The sequence below is a fragment of the Hemitrygon akajei genome, chromosome 1, assembly GCF_048418815.1.
Source record: "Hemitrygon akajei chromosome 1, sHemAka1.3, whole genome shotgun sequence".
Classification (NCBI taxonomy): domain Eukaryota; kingdom Metazoa; phylum Chordata; class Chondrichthyes; order Myliobatiformes; family Dasyatidae; genus Hemitrygon; species Hemitrygon akajei.
Window position 1 is genome coordinate 121,648,105 of NC_133124.1, and position 19,474 is coordinate 121,667,578.

Here is a 19,474-nt window from a genome sequence, read left to right on the forward strand (position 1 = left end):
AGATTATAAAATGCCCTTTGTTCTACATGCCCTACACTTTCTATTTTGAGCAAGGTGTTTTTGTTCTTTAAAGCTAAGCCACCCAGTATTGTGAATTTTAAAATTGAATTGTTGCATAATGCCTTGTATTTCAAGTATCTTGTTGGAAGATTATCTTTACATGATACATAATTGATGTTCAATGTGAACATGTTTGGTTCTATGAAAGTTAATGACTAGACCAGTTCTGCATTAAATTGTTGGCAAACTTTCAATGGCTGCATGAAGCATAACAACATCCAGTAGGAACTCACTGTCAGCAGTTTGTTGTTAGGTAGGCTGCTGTGCTTTGACCAGCCTCTGCATGGAATTGTGAATGGAGAGGGAACCTCGTCAAAGTACCCACTTGTGACACTGAAGAATCAGGTGAATAGAAGTGCGGCTGATATTTCTGCATTGGTTTGAATGGAAATAAATCTGTGAGATCCTCTGGTTAAGGTTTGTAATATAGCAAGACATGTAAGTGGGTCTTGAATGAAAAAATATGTCCTTTAATTTGTTTTTTTTTAATAAACTTTGGTCAGGAACTTACTCCCAGCTACTTATGGTATATGGTATATTTTTTAAAAAAACAATGTGAGCAGTCTAAATTACGTTGAAAATTTTCTCTTAAACAAGCATAGTTTTCAAAGTAATGTTGCCTGTTTCCCCCTGTGTAATGTCATACTGAAAGTGATAATTATGCTTTCAGTGCAGTGTTCCCTGCTGATGTGCTGCAGGTGATGTCTTTGCAGGTAACTCTTAAAAGGGACATAACAGAATACCTGCACCACTCTTCAAGTTATAGGGAAGCTTTTAAATCAGAATTAGATGCATTAGAGTCCTGGAAGAAGATTCTCGGCTCGAAACATCGACTGTTTATTCATTTCCATAGATGCTGCCTGACCCTGTTCCTCCAGCATTTTGTGTGTGTTGCTTTGGATTTCCAGCATCTGCAGACTTTCTCGTGTTTAAATGTGTTATCACTGACATATGTCATAAAATGTTTTGTGGCAGCAATACATTAAAAAGTCACTGTACGATAAGTCAAAATAAGAAATATTTAAAATATAAATAAATAATGCAAAAAGAGAGCAGAATAGTATTCATGGACTATTCAGAAATCTGATGTTGGAGGGGAAGAAGCTGTTCCTAAAACATTGAATGCAAGTCTCCAAGCTTCTGTACCTCTTCCCTGATGGGTAGCAATGGGAAGAAGGTATGGCCTGGATGGTGGGTGTCTTTCATGACAGATGGCACCTTTTGAAGAAATCTTTGGTTGGGAGGCTAGTGCTCATCACGGAGCTGGATGAGTGCAACATTCTGCAGCTTTTTCTATCCTGTGCATTGGAGCCTCCATACCAAATGGTGATACAACAAGTCAGAATCCTCTCTACAGAGCATCTGTAGAAACTGCTTGTGTCTTTGGTGACATACCACATCGCCTCAAAGTCAGAATGTAAAATAGCTGCTGGTGGGCCTTCTTCATAATAGAAACTGGATGGATGTTGCTATAATGGGAGCTTGGTACGGGAATATCTCCAGGGAACAGAGAGATCTGGACAGGTCTGTAACAACTTTCAGTGGCGAGATTGAGCAGGATAAGCAGTTTTGGTTGTTGACTTGTGATCAGCTGGAGAAAGCATAGATAGCATTCACCAGATATGCCCTGGATTGGAGAACTTTAATCATGGTACAGCAGATAAACAATGTTGTGCTGAATTAATCAAGGCAATGATGCCTAATTAAATGAACCACCTTCTTGCATGTGATCCATATTCTTCTATTCTCTGCACATCATCTGTCTTCAAAGAGCCTCTTAAACACCACTATTGCACCTGCCTCCACCGGTACCCTGGCAACACATTCCACCTACTGTCTGTTCCAAACAAAACGTTTGCTTGGCACATCAGCTTTAAACATAGCCCCTGCTCTTCCCTTAATGCATGTTAAGCAAGACATTGCCTAACATGTCTTATTAGACAACTTGTCCCTAAATAAAAAAAATATAAAGGTTGTTTAACCCTATCTATGCCTCTCATGATTTTGTAATCTTCTATCAGATCTTTCCTCAGTGTGTGCCACTCCAGAGGAAACAGCCTAATCAACCTCTTCTTAATAACACTTGCCCCCTAATCCAAGCAGCATTCTGGTAGACTTCTTCAGTGCCCTCCAATTATGGAGAGAGTTTGGATAAGTTGCACTCCTGACAGGAAGCTGCCAATGAGGATTTGTAATGGCGGGAATTCTGATGACCTGCAGCCAGGGCAGCCTGCAACACAGCCAAATACCTGTGCTCACTGTGGTCTTAAAAGGAAAGTGTATTAAGTCAAGGAGGAGGCAGCAGTTATCAGTAAATCTGAAGATGTGGCAAAAGACTGCAATAGCAACTTGAAATGACCCTGAGACTAGAAAGTGAGTGTAAGTATTACCCTGACTTACATGATGAAAAGGGTCAAGATACAGGTGAGGTTATATTTGAGGTGTTTGGAGGCCACACAAGACTTTAAATGTGCCATTATGGACAAATGGGGCTTTTGAAAGCTGGTGCTACTGTCAGTAAATAAGAACTATTGATGGGAGTAGTGAAGTGAAAGATACATTTGTCATTTGTATGTTTTTTTTGTCTGCAATGCCATGTAGTCGAGAATTAAAATAGAATGTTACAACACAGTACAGGGCCTTTGGCCCACAATGTTGTCCTGACCTGTTAACCTACTCTGAGATCAATCTAACCCTTCTGTCCTACATAGCCTTTCATTTGTTTCTAGCATACACATGCCCAAGAGATTTTAAATGCCCCTAAAGTATCTGCCTTTACCACCACCCCTGGCAGTGTGTTTTGTGTTTTTTTTTTAAAAATCATTTGACATCTCCCCTGTACTTTCATCCAATCATGTTAAAATCACGCCCTTCATAATAGCAATTTCCGCTATGGGGAAAAGGTCTCTGATATCCTCTGAATCTGTGCCTCTTATCATCTTGCACACCTCTATCAAGTCATCAGTCATCCTTCACTGCAAAGAGAAAAAACCCTAGCTCACTCAGCCTATCCACATAAGCATGCTCTCTAATCCAGGCACTGTCCTAGTACAGTTCCTCTGCACCCTCTAAAACAGGGGTTCCTAACCTGGGGTGCACGGACCCCTTGCTTAATAATATTGGTCCACGGCATAAAAAAGGTTGGAACCCTTTGTCTGAAGTTTTCACATCCTTCCTATAATTGGGTAACCAAAACTAAACAGAATATTCCAAGTGTGGTCTAACCTGAGTTTTGTAGAGCTGCAATATTACTTCACGACTCTTGAATTCCCAACTAATGAAGGCCAACACACCATACTGCCTTTTATCAACCCTATCAACTTGCATGTCAACTTTGAGGGATCTGTGGACATGAACCCCAGGATCCCTGTTTCCTCCACACTGCTAAAAATCCTGCCACTAACCATGTACATATGACTTTGATGTATTCTGCCTTCAAATTCGACCTTCCAATGTGAATCACTTCATACTTTTCCAGGCTGAACTCCATCTGCCATTTTTCAGTGCAGCTCTGAATCCTGTCAATGTCCTGTTACAACCTATAACAACCTTCTACACTATCCACAGCATTGCCAACCTTTATGTAATCTGAAAACTTACGAACCCACCCTTCCACTTTCTCATCCAAGTAATTTATATAACTCACAAAGAGCAGGGGTTCCAGAATAGATCCCTGCGGAATACCACTGGTCACTGACCTCCATACAGAATGCATTTCTTCTACAACAACCATCTTCTGCGTGTATGGGGAAGCCAATTCTGAATTCACACTGCCAAGTTTCCCTGTATTCCATGTTTCCTGACTTCCTGAATGAGCTTACCATAGGGAACCTTATCAAATACCTTCCTAAAATCCAGAACAAATGGATCCATTGCTCTTATCTTCATTGTGCTTTGTCGCATCCTCAAAGAATTCAATCAGGCTCTTGGGACATGACCTGTCCCTCACAAAGCCATGCTGACTATCTGTAATCAAATTATACTTCTCCAAATTCTCGCAAATGCCATCTCCAAGAATCTTCTCCTATAGCTTGCCCACCTCTGAAATAATACTCACTGGTTTGAAATTCTCAGGGTTATTCCTACTCCCATTCTTGAACAAAGGAATAACATTTACCAACCTTTAATCTTCTGCCACTTCTCCTGTTGCCAGTGAGGATACAGAAGTTATTACCAAAAGTACAGTAATCTCTTCCCTCGATTCCCATAGTAACCTGGAGTATATCCTATCCAGCCCAGGTGTATTTCAAAATTTCCAGCAATCCTCTTCCTTAACCTTGACATCTTCAAACAAGTCAGCCTGTTTTACTCTGTCCTCACAAATGTCAAGGTGCCTCTCACTGGTGAACACTGAAGTAAAGTTTTTATTAAGGATCTCCCCTACCCCTTCCAACTTCAAGCACATGCTTCTTTTATTAGTTTTACCTTTAGTCATCCTCCTGTTTTTCATGTATATGTAAAATGCCTAGAGTTTTCCTTGATCCCACTCACCAAAGCCTTATCATGCCCCTTTCTAACAGCTCCTTCCTGGCTGCCTTGGAACTCTTTCAAGCCCTTTCTGATCCTTGCTTCCTAAAACGTTAAATCTTCTTCCTTTTGAGTAGATGTACCACATCTTTTGTAAACCATGTTTCCTTCAGCCTACCACCTTTCGCTGCCTCAATGGGATAAACCTATATTAATGCTCTCAAGATCCAGCCTAATAGCATCATAATTCCTCCTTCCCCGAATTAAATACTTTCCTATCCCATCTGCTCCCATTCCTCTCCAAGGCTATGGTAAAGGTCAGGGAGTTGTGGTCACTGAAATGTTCACCCACCTGTAGATCGGACACCTGACTTGGTTTATTGCCCAGCACTAGATTCAGTAGAGCCTCTCCTCAAGTTGGCCTGTCTACATATTATGTCGGGAGTGCTTCCTGGACACACCTAACAAATTCTCCATATAACCCTTTTGCATTAAGGGGATGCAAATCAGTATTAGAGAAGTTGAGGTCATCCATGATAACAACCTTGTTATTTTTGCACCTTTCCAAAATCTGCCTCTATATCTGTTCCTCATTGTCACTGTCACTATTGAGGGTCTATAGAATACTTGAAATAGTGATTGCTCCATTCCTGTTTCTGACATTTATATAAGAGAAACTATATTAGGAGAATAAAAAACTTGTTTAAAAATGTGGAGACAAATTTCCATATGGATGTTGAAGCACCACATTAATGCGTACCCTACCATTTGCTCTACTTTGATTTAACCTAATTTTCTGTAGCAGTACTGTATTTTTTTGAACTGTATGAGTATATTTTTAGTCACTCATTGTTAATTGAGACTATTTTTAGAGGAGCATTTTCAGATACTTACATAAACTTTTAATATTTTTATCAGTGGTTGTGTTGAGTTGCTCTCCAGTCTTGGCAATTTACTTGCAAACTTGCAAATGGATGACTTTTTAGAACAGCTTGTTGTTGAGCCCACTAGGGGATCGGCTGTGCTAGATTGGGTGTTGTGCAATGATAAGAGAGCTTAAGGTTAAGGAACCCTTAGGGAGCAGTGATCACAATATGATCAAGTTCACTTTGAAATTTTAGAAGGAGAAACTAAATTCCAATGTGTCAGTATTTCAGTGGAATAAAGGAAATTACAATGGCATGAGAGGGGAACTGGCCAAGGTTGACTGGAAAGGGACACTAGCAGGAAGGATAGCAGAGAAGCAATGGCTAGAGTTTCTGTGAAAAATGAGGGAAGTGCAAGTCAGATGTATTCCAAATAAGAAGAAATTTTTGAATGGAAAGAGGACACTACCATGGCTGAGAAGTGAGGTCAGAGCCAAAGTAAAAGCAAAAGGGAGGGCATAAAAGGAAGCCAAAGTTAGTGGGAAGATAGAGGATTGGGAAGCTTTTTAAAAACTTGCGGAAGGAAACTAAGAAGGTCATTAAGAAGGAAAAGGTGAATTACAAAAGGAAGCTGGCAGCTAATATCAGAGAAGATACTAAAAGCTTTTTTTAAGTACATAAAGGGTAAAAGAGTTGAGTATAGATCTAGGACCAATAGAAAATGATGCTGGAGATATTGTAATGAGAGATGCAGAGATGGCAGATGAACAGAATGCGTATTTTGCATCAGTCTTCACAGTAGAAGACATCTGCAGTATACCGGACATTCAAGACTGTCCGAGAACTGAAGTATGTGCAGTGAAAATTACGACTGAGAAGGTGCTTAGGAAGCTTAATGGTCTGAGGGTGGATAAATCTCCTGGACCATCGGGTTCTTAAGGAAGTAGCTGGAGAGATTGCAGAGGCATTTACAATGATCTTTCAAGAATCATCTGGCATTATACCAGATGACTGGAAAATTGCAAATGTTACTCTGCTATTGAAGAAGGGTGGGAGGCAGCAGAAAGGAAACTTATAGACCTGTTAGCCTGACATCAGTGGTTGGGAAGTTGTTGGAATCGATTATTAGGAATAAGATAATGGAATACCCGGAGGCCCATGACAAATGGGCCAAAGCCAGCATGGTTTCCTGAAAGGAAAATCTTGCCTGACTAATCTACTGCAATTTTTTGAGGAAATTACAAGCAGGGTGGATGAAGGAGATGCAGTAGATGTGGTGTACTTGGATTTTCAGAAGGCCTTTGACAAGGTGCGACACATGAGGCTGCTTAGCAAGAAAAGAGCCCTTGGAATTACAGGGGAGTTACGAGCACGGGTGGAGCATTGGCTGATTGACAGAAGACAGAGTGAGAACAAAGGGATCTAATTCTGGCTGGTTGGTGGTTACCAGTGGAGTTCTACAGGGGTTGGTTTTGGGACTGCTGCTTTTTATGATGTATGTCAATGATTTGGACTATGGGATTAATGGATTTGTGGCTAAATTTGCCAATGTTACAAAGATAGGTGGAGGAGTGAGTAGTGTTGAGGAAACGAGAGCCTACAGAGAGACTTAGATAGTTTAGGGGAATGGGAAAAGAAGTGGCAAATTAAATACAAAGTTGTAAAGTGTGTGGTCATGCACTTTGGTAGACGAAATAAATGGTCAGACCATTATTTAGATGGGGAGAGAATTCAAAATGCAGAGAAGCAAAGGGACTTGGGAGTCCTTGTGCAGGATATCCTAAAGGTTAACCTCCAGATTGAGTTTGTGGTGAAGAAGGTGAATGCAATGTCGGCATTCATTTCTAGAGGAATAGAATATAAGAGCAGGGATGTGATGTTGAGGTTCTATAAGGCCACACTTGGAGTATTGTGTGCAGTTTTGGGCTCCTTATTTTAGAAAGGATATACTGACATTGGAGAGAGTTAAGAGAAGATTCATGAGAATGAAAGGGTTACCGTGTGAGGAACATCTGGCTGCTCTTGGGCTGTATTCCCTGGAGTTCAGGAGAATGAGGGGGGATCTCATAGAAATATTCTGAATGTTAAAACGCCTGAGATACGGCAAAGTTATTTCCCATTGTAGGGGAGTCTAGAACAAGAGGGCACGACTAAAGTAATTTCATGCATCTGTGTTCTCAATGGATGTCCTTGAATCCTGAAGTCTTGCCCTAGACCACAATGCGTGAAGTTTGCCACGCGATGACTCCTCGCATGGTAATGAAAGTAAATTGCCACGATCGGAGAACAACTCAACCCAGCCACCCATCAGTGTTTGAGTGTCTTAGTTTGCTTTATTTTAATATTTTTACAATTTCTGAATTTCTATAGTTTTGAACATCTCAAACACATTCAGATTTGTCCTGATCATTTGGCTGTCCTGGCTACGTCGGGAAGCATGACTTACATGATTGTAATTATTTTTTTACTCATTTTGTGAGTGAAATTTATTTTGCTTGCACAGATGCATCATGTTGTTGTTATCACGCAAAATAAACTTTAGGGAGAGTCTTTGGTAATAAGGCCTTGCTCTATTAGAGGTTCACCATGAAATTGCCCATTTTGTTTGGACATATTGTCTTACAGAGCTATTCATATAAGGAGCAATACTAGATGAGTAGAATTGTAAACAGCTTTAAGAACAGAGTTCACATTTTCAGTTAAACTTTTTTTTCAGGGGATGAGGTGGGAGCGGTAGTCGATTAATGGAAAACAGAAATTTTCATTATAATTAAATGGCATAGTTATCTACCAGGAATCATAATGTTGGATGCAGAGCAAGTGAAACCCCAACCTTGTTCCATTCTACCTGTGCCTGTGTAGGTTTCCTTGAGGCGCTCCAGTTTCTGCCCACATCCCAAAAAGGATGTAAGGGAATTAGAGGTCAGGCCAGAATCTATGCCTTTGCTCCAGATTCGAAGGCCAGCCACACAGTCGTGGGACATCAGTAGTTGAATGTCGGGCCTGCAAACCAGCAAGTATGAGGGCTAGTGGCCCTCCCAGGTCAACGTGTTATTGGCAGGTTCCAGGATCGGAATTCTGTGCAGGCAGGAGGCATGCGGCCTGATACCAGTGACCCCCTACGTACATGAATCAGCAAAACCAGAGTTTGTGGCCTAGTATTCGGCATCCCCATCAAGGGTTTTCATTTGTCATCATTGGCAAGTCCTGGGGTCAGTACTGAAGATGGAAGCCCAATGGTTAATCAGAAATAAAAATGTCTGCGGAAACCTGGGGCTGCAAGTCTCTGCGAGTCTGTTGGGGAATTCGATGTTTTGTGCCTGTGAATCCACAAGTCTGCTGGAGGCCAAAGATGGCTGGTATTGGGGTTGGAGGACTGTGCATGTGCGTTGGGTGGGAGGAAGGAACAGAGCTCATTTTGCTGTTGCTCTTTTGTTGCTTGTGTTCTGGGTTGCTTTGCAGGGAATTGTGGGTGTACTACGTTAGCACTGGAATGCGTGGTGATTTTGCGGGTGGTCCCTATCATGTTGTTAGGTTGCGTTGGTTGTTGAAGCGAATGACACATTTTACTGTATGTTTCAACATACATGTGATATCTGAATCCGAATCTGACCTACATCATGAGAAATAGACAAGAAATGAAGTTTAATTTGGAGAGAAGGGGAAGAAGGTAGAGAAGACTATGTTGGGTGGAGACCAGGAGTGAACGAACTAAATGTGATGATGATAACTGAAAGAAGGTGATAAATAAATTGGAGGGAGCAAATGAAATCTGAAGAAAGAGATGACTGAAGGTTGGAATATGAGATCCAAGACTGAAGTAGATAATTATCTGAAATTAAGTTCAGTATTGATACCTGTGGGCTGTAAGGTTCTTCCCAATTGTATTGTTTTTTTTTCTTTCCTAACCCCAAAATACATGTCAAATGAGTCTTGGTTGTTACCCTGAACTTTCCACTTAATCTTTCCTCAAACTCTAGCCCACTGTTACCATTCAGCTGCCACCTTCCAAAATGCCCGCTTCCATTATGCAGCTTTACACCACATTTTTTTCCCACCATCAGCTAAGTCCTAGCACGAGTCCACTGGATGCCGACTCCCAGAACTGAGCCTCACAATTGTTCCAGGAAACATAACATTTGCCCGTGGCCCCTGAAGCAAATGAAGTTTTCACAGGAGGGGTCAATGACAGGAACAGCTATTAGATCCCTACTGTTGCATCACACCAGAATATCTAGGCATATATCATTTAATAGGAGACCCACCAGCTATATGCAAATGTGTTCTACTGATTAGAATTATTTTATTTGTCAAACTTTTACACAAAGAATCAACCATTATTTTTCTTAGGTAGTCCTTGGCTAATGTAGTATTACCATATTTTATTGTAGTTTTGATTAAAACGCAATGCACGTCGAACTTTATATTTAAAAAAAAGTTCCAGGTGTTTGCCTTTTGGCACCTTTGTTGCCTCACATTTATCATTTGCACTGTTCTCTGTTTTATATAACAGTATAAGTAACTGCTTTCATTTTGAACAGCTGCACTTCCGAGATCATTAATCTACATGTCTGCTCTTGTTCCTAGGTTTTATATTCCTATTCGATAGGTTTTCTATATATATTAATGGGTTTGGTTTGTACCCGTGGACTGGGCCCTGCTTTTGTCTTTTGTTCTAGGGTAAGTAGGTTTAACTGTTTGTAAATATGTCTTAATATTTGCCTTTAAATTGACGTTCAAAGAAAATGCAATGTTTATGTTCATCCAATTGAACATTTATGATTTAAATGAGCAGAACTGCTCCATCCTTGTTTCATTTTAAATGCTTTGTATTTCTAAATATTTAGTTTGCTTGTATGCAATATAATTGTTGAACAGGATTATGGCTGATAATCTTTGGTTAATTATGTGTGCATTTTTTGATTTTTACCTTTCATTGGTCTGTAGAGACTCCTAATGATAATTGACCCGCTATAAAACTTTGCAGAACAAAGTGAAATGTTTGAGTGCACCAATAGCTACATTGCTTTCCCTTTCAATGTCCTTCTGATGTACTTACCATTACTGTGATGGGTAGGTAACATTCTGGAGACTTTGCCAAAATGATATTAAATTAATGATTCTAGATCATAAGCATCAAAGTTACATCTGATCATTGATTGTCCTTGTCCTTAAGAAAGTAGTGAGAGCAGGAAATGAAGCTGCTGTTAGATGAACTGGTGTAGTACAGGCAGGGAATTATAACAGCTGTTCTTGCCTCCTTATCTCAGTGGGTAATGTGATATTGATCCATTGAAGGGAATTCTTCTACAATGTATTTTGAATCCACACCAGTGTTTAAGCTTAGGTTAGTAGCACTTGTTCATGCAATGAAACATTTAATGTTGGATTTTAATGAGTGGTAGATTTGAACTCGGATCAAGCAGTGAGCACACTCAACCAAAAAAGAAAAATATTGCAAATGCTGGTTCGTGCAGTATCTGTCAGGCGTCAGGCAGTGTTTCATTCGTCGTTGACCTCTCCAGCATTTTTCTCTTTGCTGCACAATTCTCTATGATGGAGCTTTCTGCAGAAAACTCCCTATTTTTGTTTGTGAACCTGCATGTACCCATATTTATTTCACCCCACACAGTTCCAAAGGAAAAGACTGTGTTTTGTAATCCATATTACAAATGCAGTCAGCGAACATAAAACTAAATAGCAAATAGGTAAGTTCATAAAGTTGAGATGTTTAAACTGGGGGAAAACATTCCATATAATAGTTTATTGATAGTTCAGAATTACAATTTATTTTCTCATTAATGATGTGGATGCATTTTGGAGACACGTTGATCCATTTTCTTATTTTCTGATGTACAAGGTAATATATATTGAGCATTAAGTATGTTACTTTAAACAGCTACAAATAGACTGTGGATAGATATTTGAAAAGAATTGGATGAGTAAATACTTATTCAGTAAGATTAAAGCTGTATTTGTGTATTAAAGAAATTGTTTTGAATGCCCAAAATCTGCTATTGTTCCTCATTGGTTTAAAACATAACATTCAGTCCTAGCTGAAGTTCCAAAGCTGCTTATAAAATTTTCCATTTATACCAGTACAATTATTTTTACCATTCGGTCTAAGACCTTGCTCATTGTGATTTTAGAAATGACTTGGATGAGGAAGTGGAAGCACTACTGCACAGAAACAGACCCATCGGCATATCTTTCAAACAGTTATTCTGCAAGTCCCATTGACCGACACCTGGACCGTAGTCCTCCATACCCCTTCCATCTGTGTACCTATACAAACTTCTCTTTAGTGCTGCAATCAAATCCGCATCCACCAGTTCCATCGTTCCATACTCACACCATTCTTGTGAGTGAAGAAGTTCCCTCTCAGATTTCGCTTAAATATTTCACCTTTCATCTTTAACCTATGACCTCTAATTCTGGTATCAGCAAACTTCAGTAGAAGAAGCCTGCTTGCATTTACTCTTATCTATACCCCTCATAATTTTGTATACCTCTATCAAATCTCCGCTCGTTCTTCTATGTTCCAGGGAATAAAGTCCTAACCTATTCATCCTTACCCGATAACTCAGGTCCTCAAATTTCAACAACAACCTTGTAAATTTTCTTTGTACTCTTTCAATCTTACTGGGTTTTTACATTTGCAGATGGTACAAAGGTGGCATTGTGAAAGATAGATAGATAGATACTTTATTCATCCCCATGGGGAAATTCAACTTTTTTCCAATGTCCCATACACTTGTTGTAGCAAAACTAATTACATACAATACTTAACTCAGTAAAAAATATGATATGCATCTAAATCACTATCTCAAAAAGCATTAATAATAGCTTTTAAAAAGTTCTTAAGTCCTGGCAGTAGAATTGTAAAGCCTAATGGCATTGGGGAGTATTGACCTCTTCATCCTGTCTGAGGAGCATTGCATCGATAGTAACCTGTCGCTGAAACTGCTTCTCTGTCTCTGGATGGTGCTATGTAGAGGATGTTCAGAGTTATCCATAATTGACCGTAGCCTACTCAGCGCCCTTCGCTCAGCTACCGATGTTAAACTCTCCAGTACTTTGCCCACGACAGAGCCCGCCTTCCTTACCAGCTTATTAAGACGTGAGGCGTCCCTCTTCTTAATGCTTCCTCCCCAACACGCCACCACAAAGAAGAGGGCGCTCTCCACAACTGACCTATAGAACATCTTCAGCATCTCACTACAGACATTGAATGACGCCAACCTTCTTAGGAAGTACAGTCGACTCTGTGCCTTCCTGCACAAGGCATCTGTGTTGGCAGTCCAGTCTAGCTTCTCGTCTAACTGTACTCCCAGATACTTGTAGGTCTTAACCTGCTCCACACATTCTCCATTAATGATCACTGGCTCCATATGAGGCCTAGATCTCCTAAAGTCCACCACCATCTCCTTGGTCTTGGTGATATTGAGACGCAGGTAGTTTGAGTTGCACCATATCACAAAGTCCTGTATCAGTTTCCTATACTCCTCCTGTCCATTCCTGACACACCCCATTATGGCCGTGTCATCAGCGAACTTCTGCACATGGCAGAACTCCGAGTTATATTGGAAGTCTGATGTGTACAGGGTGAACAAGACCGGAGAGAGTACGGTTCCCTGCGGCGCCCCTGTGCTGCTGACCACCGTGTCAGACCTACAGTCTCCCAACCGCACATACTGAGGTCTATCTGTCAAGTAGTCCACTATCCAATCCACCATGTGAGAGTCTACTCCCATCTCCGATAGTTTGTGCCTTAAGATCTTGGGCTGGATGGTGTTAAAGGCACTAGAGAAGTCAAGGAATGTAATCCTCACAGCACAACTGACCCCCCTCTAGGTGAGAGAGTGATTTGTGCAGCAAATACGTGATAGCATCCTCCACTCCCACCTTCTCCTTATACGCAAACTGAAGAGGATCCTGGGCGTGCCTGGTTTGTGGCCTCAGATTCTGTATTATCAGCCGCTCCATGGTCTTCATCATGTGCGACGTCAAGGCAACAGGTCTGAAGTCATTCAACTCCTTTGGTTGTGGTTTCTTCGGTACCGGGACAATACAGGATGTTTTCCACTGTCTGGGTACTCTTCTCTGCTCCAGGCTCATGTTGAAGATGCGCTGTAGTGGTTCTCCCAGCTCAGTCGCACAGGCCCTCAGTAATCGTGGGGAAACTCCATCTGGTCCAGCCGCCTTGCTGGTACAGATCTTCCTCAGTTGACCTTCCACCTGTGCAGCCGTAATCCTGGGCGTGGGCAAGGTCTCCTGTGAGTGGCTATTTTCCTGTGAGGGAAGTAAGCCTGGTGTGGATTTCTGCGGTGAGGATGAGATTGAGCTATCGAACCTGTTGAAGAAGCTGTTCAGCTGGTTCGCTTTCTCTACATCTCCACTTATGTTCGCCCCCCGCTTTGCACCGCATCCGGTGATGATCTTCATCCCATCCCACACCTCCTTCATGCTTTTTTTCTGCAGCTTTTGTTCTAGCTTCCTCCTATACTGCTTCTTTGCCCCCCTTATCTGTACTCTGAGTTCCTTCTGAACTCTTTTAAGCTCCAACCGATCACCATCTTTAAAGGCCCTCTTCTTCTGGTTTAGGAGGCCTTTGATGTGACTAGTGATCCAGGGCTTATTATTGGGATAGCAGCGAACAGTTCTAACAGGGACAACTGCATCCACACAAAAGTTAATAAAGGTTGTAGTGGGTTACGATAGAACACTGACAGGATGCTGAGCTGGGCTGAGATGGGGTTCAGTTGGACAAGTGTGAAGTGATACACTTTGGAAAGTTAAACTTGAAGGCAGAATACACAATTAATGGCAGGGCTCTTAGTGTGGAGGAACAGAGTGATTTTTGGGATCCATGTCCATATATCCCTCAAAGTTGCCATGCCAGTTGATAGGGTGGTTAAGAAGATGTGTAAGGTGTGTTGGTCTTCATTAGTTAGGGAAATGGAGTTAAACAACCATGAGGTAATGTTGCAGTTCTATAAAACTCTGGATTAGACCATGTTTGAAGTATTGTGTTCATTTGTGGTTGCCTCATTAGAGGAAGGATGTGAAGATTTAGAGGGCACAGAGGAGATTTACCAGGATGTTGCCTGGATTAGAGGACATGTCTTATGAGGAGGGAACGTCGGAAGGAAGGATTAGATTGATTGTAGAATTACCACAAATCGAGGGCTGAAGGACCCATGCTGTTTTATGTTCATTTGGTCACAAATCTGATTTAACCATATTTCTTTAAATGCAGACTGGAACTTTGGGTCTGTTCCATTCCAGCATCATTACACTTTTTCAGATCCTGCTTCTGTTATGTTAGTGGCCTCCTGGTGTTGTGGTTTCTCGTGCCCCACAAATGACCAAGAGACGCAGAAGATTCTTCAAGAAGGGTTAAACTTTAATTTGCAAATCAAAGCTGAGACAGTCATTGAGCTAGTCGCTGATTGCCCACCGATCTTTGGACACAGCATTTTTTTATAGCAATCTCCTGGTCCAGTTGCTATAGTTGCGTATCACACGTACATCTTGTCCCTATTGTTTCTACCCATTGACTTACCGGTAATCATGTTCTAATCTACATCTCTTAGCTACCTCTCATTAACACACCATTGTCTTTTACATTCCTAAGATTTCATTCTCTAGCAAATAGCAAGTTTACATTCTTAATACTTCGTGACTTAATCATGGTGACTTAATCATGTTCTAATCTACATCTCTTAGCTACCTTTCAGTAATACATTAACACACCATTGTCTTCTACATTCCTAGGATTTCATCTTGGATACATGCATAGCAAACTGACTACATAGTTTTGGTTACACAGCAAATAATACAACTTTTATACTCCATAATACAACTTTTATACTCCAATACTGGCACAGGGCTTTAAACTTTGATACGCAGGACTTTAATGCAATCTAATGAACATGGTAAATTGGTTTATTATTGTCACAGTTATTGAGGGATGGTGAAATATTTTGTTTTGCATATGACCTAAAAGAGAGTTTCATTACTTCAGTGCAGTGAGGTAGTTCAAGAGTAAACAATAACAAAATGAAATGTTACAGTTACAGAGTAAGTCCACTGTCGACAGGCAATTAGGTGCCACTGCAATGGCAAGGTACGTTGTAAGATACTAAGGAACAGCTCATTTGTCTCATAAGAGTGGGATAGAAGCTGTCCTTGGGCCTAGCAGTATGTTCTTTCAGGCTTTTGCATCTTTTACCCAAAGGGTGGGGAGGAGAGAGAACGTATGGGGTGGGTGTGGGCTTTGGTTGCTTTACCGAGGCAGTGAATTCTATAGACAGAGATTGTAGTGGTCTAGTTTAAAATATTTTTTTATTTAATGCTGTACAAAAGTTTGTTTATTCCTTTGTATTTTTTCTTGTTATGCTCAATAACTAGTGATTAGTTCAGGTCATACACTTATGCATCACTGACACCTGTTAGGTTACTTTGAAGAGAGAGGGGATTATGGATTTTAAAGAAAATTGGTTACATTACCCTTGGAGGCTTCATACACGTCTTTATCTTGACATCCTTAACCACTGACAGTGTTCAGTTTATTTTACATGTCTAATATTAATTTGTTTGGATACCTGGATGAGTCAAAATTGACTATTTTAGCCATAAAACATAGGAGCAGAATTAGACAACTCCATCATGGCCAACCCCTTGACCCCAGTCTCCTGCTTCCTCCCCAGAATCTTTGATGCCCCATCACATGGACAAGTACACTTAATGCATAAATGCAATGAAAAAATTTCTTGCAGCAGTACATTGTGCTGAGTGTTTTAAGGTGACTTCAAGCTCTAGGAATGCTATGAGTTTTCTGTATTACTTTAAGCCTGAAGTCATTTGACGTTGACTTTCTCCACACTGATTCAGGGGACTTCAGCATCAATCAGTCTGCATTCCACAGGTTCATTAAGCAATTGGCACACTGTTGTCATTTTCCCTATGGCTAAACGGCAATGGCATGAGAGAAATACAAGTTAATTACAAAACTGCAGATGTTAATTGAAATGTTATCATTTAAACTACTCCCAAAGTTGACCCAAGACCCAGTTTCAATAGATGCAAAAAAGATGAAACACACTCCAAAGTTCAAAGTAAATTTATTATCAAAGTACATATATGTCACCATATATGCGATTTATTTTTTGTGGGCATACTCAAGAAATCCAATAACCATAATAGAAACAATGAAAGATTGTACCAACTAGGCATACAACCAGTGTGAAAAAGACAACAAACTGTGCTAATACAAAAAGAAAGAACAAATAATAATAAATAAGCAATAAATATTAAAAACATGAGATAGTAAGTCCATAGCTGTGGGAACATCTCAGTGATGGTCAAGTGAAGTTATCCCCACTGGTTCAAGAGCCTGATGGTTCAGGGTGTGATAACTGTTCCTGAACCTGGTGGTGAGAGTCCCGGGGCTCCTCTTACCACCTTCATGATAGCAGCAGTGAGAAGAGAAGATGTCTTCCTGGGTGATGTGGGTCCTTCATGATGGATGCTGCTTTCCTATGACAATGCTCCATTTAAGTCTGCTCATCAGTGGGGAGGGTTTACCCATGATGCATTGGGGTCTATCCACTGCTTTTTGTATTATTTTCCATTCAAGAGCATTGGTGTTTCCATACCAGGCTGCGATGCAGCCAGTCAATACACTCTCCACCACACATCTATAGAAATTTGTCAGAGTTTTAGATGTTATGCCGAATCTTCACAAACTCCTAAGGAAGTAGAGATGCTGTTGTGCTTTCTTCGTAATTGCACTTACGTGCTGGGCCCAAGACAGGTCTCTGAAATGATAACACCAAGAATTTAGAGTTGCTGACTCACTCCACCTCTGATTGCCTGATGAGGACTGGCTCGTGGACCTCCAATAATCAGTTCCTTGATCTTACCGACATTGAGTAAGAAGTTTTTGTTGTGGCACCACTCAGCCAGATTTTCAATCTCTCTCCTATATGCTGATATGTCACCACCTTTCATTTGACCTATGACAGTGGCATCGTCAGCAAATTTAAGTATGGCATTGGAGCTGTGCTTAGCCACACAGTCATAAGTGTAAAGTGAGTAGAGCAGAAGACTAAACACAGGAGCTGGTGCACCTGTGCTGAAGGAGATTGTGGAGGACATGTTGTTGCGAATCCGAACTGACTGGGGTCTGCAAGTGAGGAAATTGTCTTGAAGCTTGTTAATTAGTCTTAAATGGATGATAGCATTGAATGCCGAGCTGTAGTCATAAAGAGCATCCTGTTGATGTCCAGATGTTCCAGGGTTGAGTGAAGAGCCAATGAGTTGGCATCTGCAGTGGACCTGTTGTGCCGGTAGGCAAATTGGAGCAGTTCCAAATCCCTTTTCAGGCAGGAGTTGATGTTTCATCACCAATCTCTCAAAACACTTCATCATTGTGGATCTAAGTGCTACTGAATGATAGTCATTGAGGCAAGTGACCATGTTTTAGCCACTGGTATAATTGAAGCCTGTTTAAAGCAGGTGGGTATCTCAGACTGCCGGTGAGAGGTTAAAGATCTCAGTGAGCACTCCAGCCTGTTGATCAGCACAAGTCTTTAGTACTTGATCAGCTATCCCATCTGGGCGAGATGCTTTGTATGAGTTCACACTCCTGAAGGGTGCTGTCAAGTCAGCCTCAAAGACTGAAATCACAGGGACATCGGGGTCTGTGGGAGTTTGTGATGGTTCCTCCATGTTTTGACAGTCAAAGCAAACGTTGAACTTATTTGGAAGCGAAGCCCTATTGTCACCTATGTTGCTTGATTTTACTTTAAGAGGTGATAGCATTCAAGCACTGCCATAACTGTCAAGCATCCTTCATTGTTTGAACTTTAGTCCAGATTACTCAAGGAGTTGGAGACACAAGAGGTTGTAGATACTGGAATCTGGAGCCACAAACAATCTGCGATGAGAAGAGAATTGTGCACAATTCCTTTCCGGCCACAAATGGTATTCGACTGGCTACTTTCCTCTAGCAGATTGTTATATTGGGAGGTGGATTAGCTATTTCAATTTCACAGTGATCCTGCTTGCCTCTTAGTGACCTACTCTTTCAGAGTTAACTCTAACCATCTATAGTTCTGTCTCTTAGAAACCTCTTTAGTTAAAGAGATGTTAGACCACAAGAATCAGTGTTTTTTTTAAGCAGTGAATATGAGCCAGCATTGCAGGGTGAGATTGTCCTCCAGCCCGCCAAGCATACCCCTTCTCAATACAACCAGTCAGAGCCCACTGCTACATGTTCACAATCAACTTCAAATACTCTAGACAATCTCAAAATTACTATTATTTCAGGTGACTGTAATTCCTAACCGCTAAAATAAATAAATAAATAGATAGATAAAGAGATAAATAAATAAATAAAATACACACACACACACACACACACACACACACACACACACACATATATATATATAGTTACCTTATTAAATTCAATAACCTTTGTATGTTTTCTTAAACTTCAAACTCCCTTTGATTTGCAACTATAAAGGTAGAGACTTGATACCACTTGATCACTACTTACTGATTTATCAGGTCTGCTAATGTTTTGAAAGCTGTATGAATACTTAGTGCGGATCTTTTTTTTTGGATATGACTGCCAGCTGTTCTAATTTCATTGTGAATGGTAATAATAACTACTAATTGGTTTATTTACTTTGCTTGAAATTTTACTCTTCCAAAAGCTACTACCTAACAAGCTTCAAGTATACTTTAATGTGCAGTGTTTGACTTTATAGAATAAATCCTTAATCGAGTTCTGAATCATTGGAATAATACCTGGTTTCCATGTTTGTTTTGCAGCATCTACTGCAGACGTATGGATATGCATTTATGTTTTCATTGACAGGATATTTTGGAATTTCCTTTGTACTAGCCTTGATAAAGCTCTTCGGTGCACTAGTAGCTGTAACAGGTAATATGTACTTCAGTTTGGTTGCCACTGTTAAGATTTACTGAAATTGTGTATTGGTTAAAGCTAAGACTGAAGCCTGCCAGCCTGTAGTAATCTCAAGCAAAAGTTAACTAACCTGAAATAT

The 19,474-nt window shown here is 40.6% G+C and overlaps 1 protein-coding gene across 1 annotated transcript in view; it reads left to right on the top strand.

The window, feature by feature from the left end:
• The window catches only part of slc35b3 (solute carrier family 35 member B3), a 61,419-nt gene that overhangs the window by 33,255 nt on the left and 8,690 nt on the right, over positions 1-19,474 (top strand). Inside the window, exons 6-7 of the mRNA XM_073050922.1 lie at positions 9,981-10,073; positions 19,239-19,350. Of these exons, the coding sequence (XP_072907023.1) occupies positions 9,981-10,073; positions 19,239-19,350 (205 nt within the window). The remainder of the gene's footprint in view (positions 1-9,980; positions 10,074-19,238; positions 19,351-19,474) is intronic.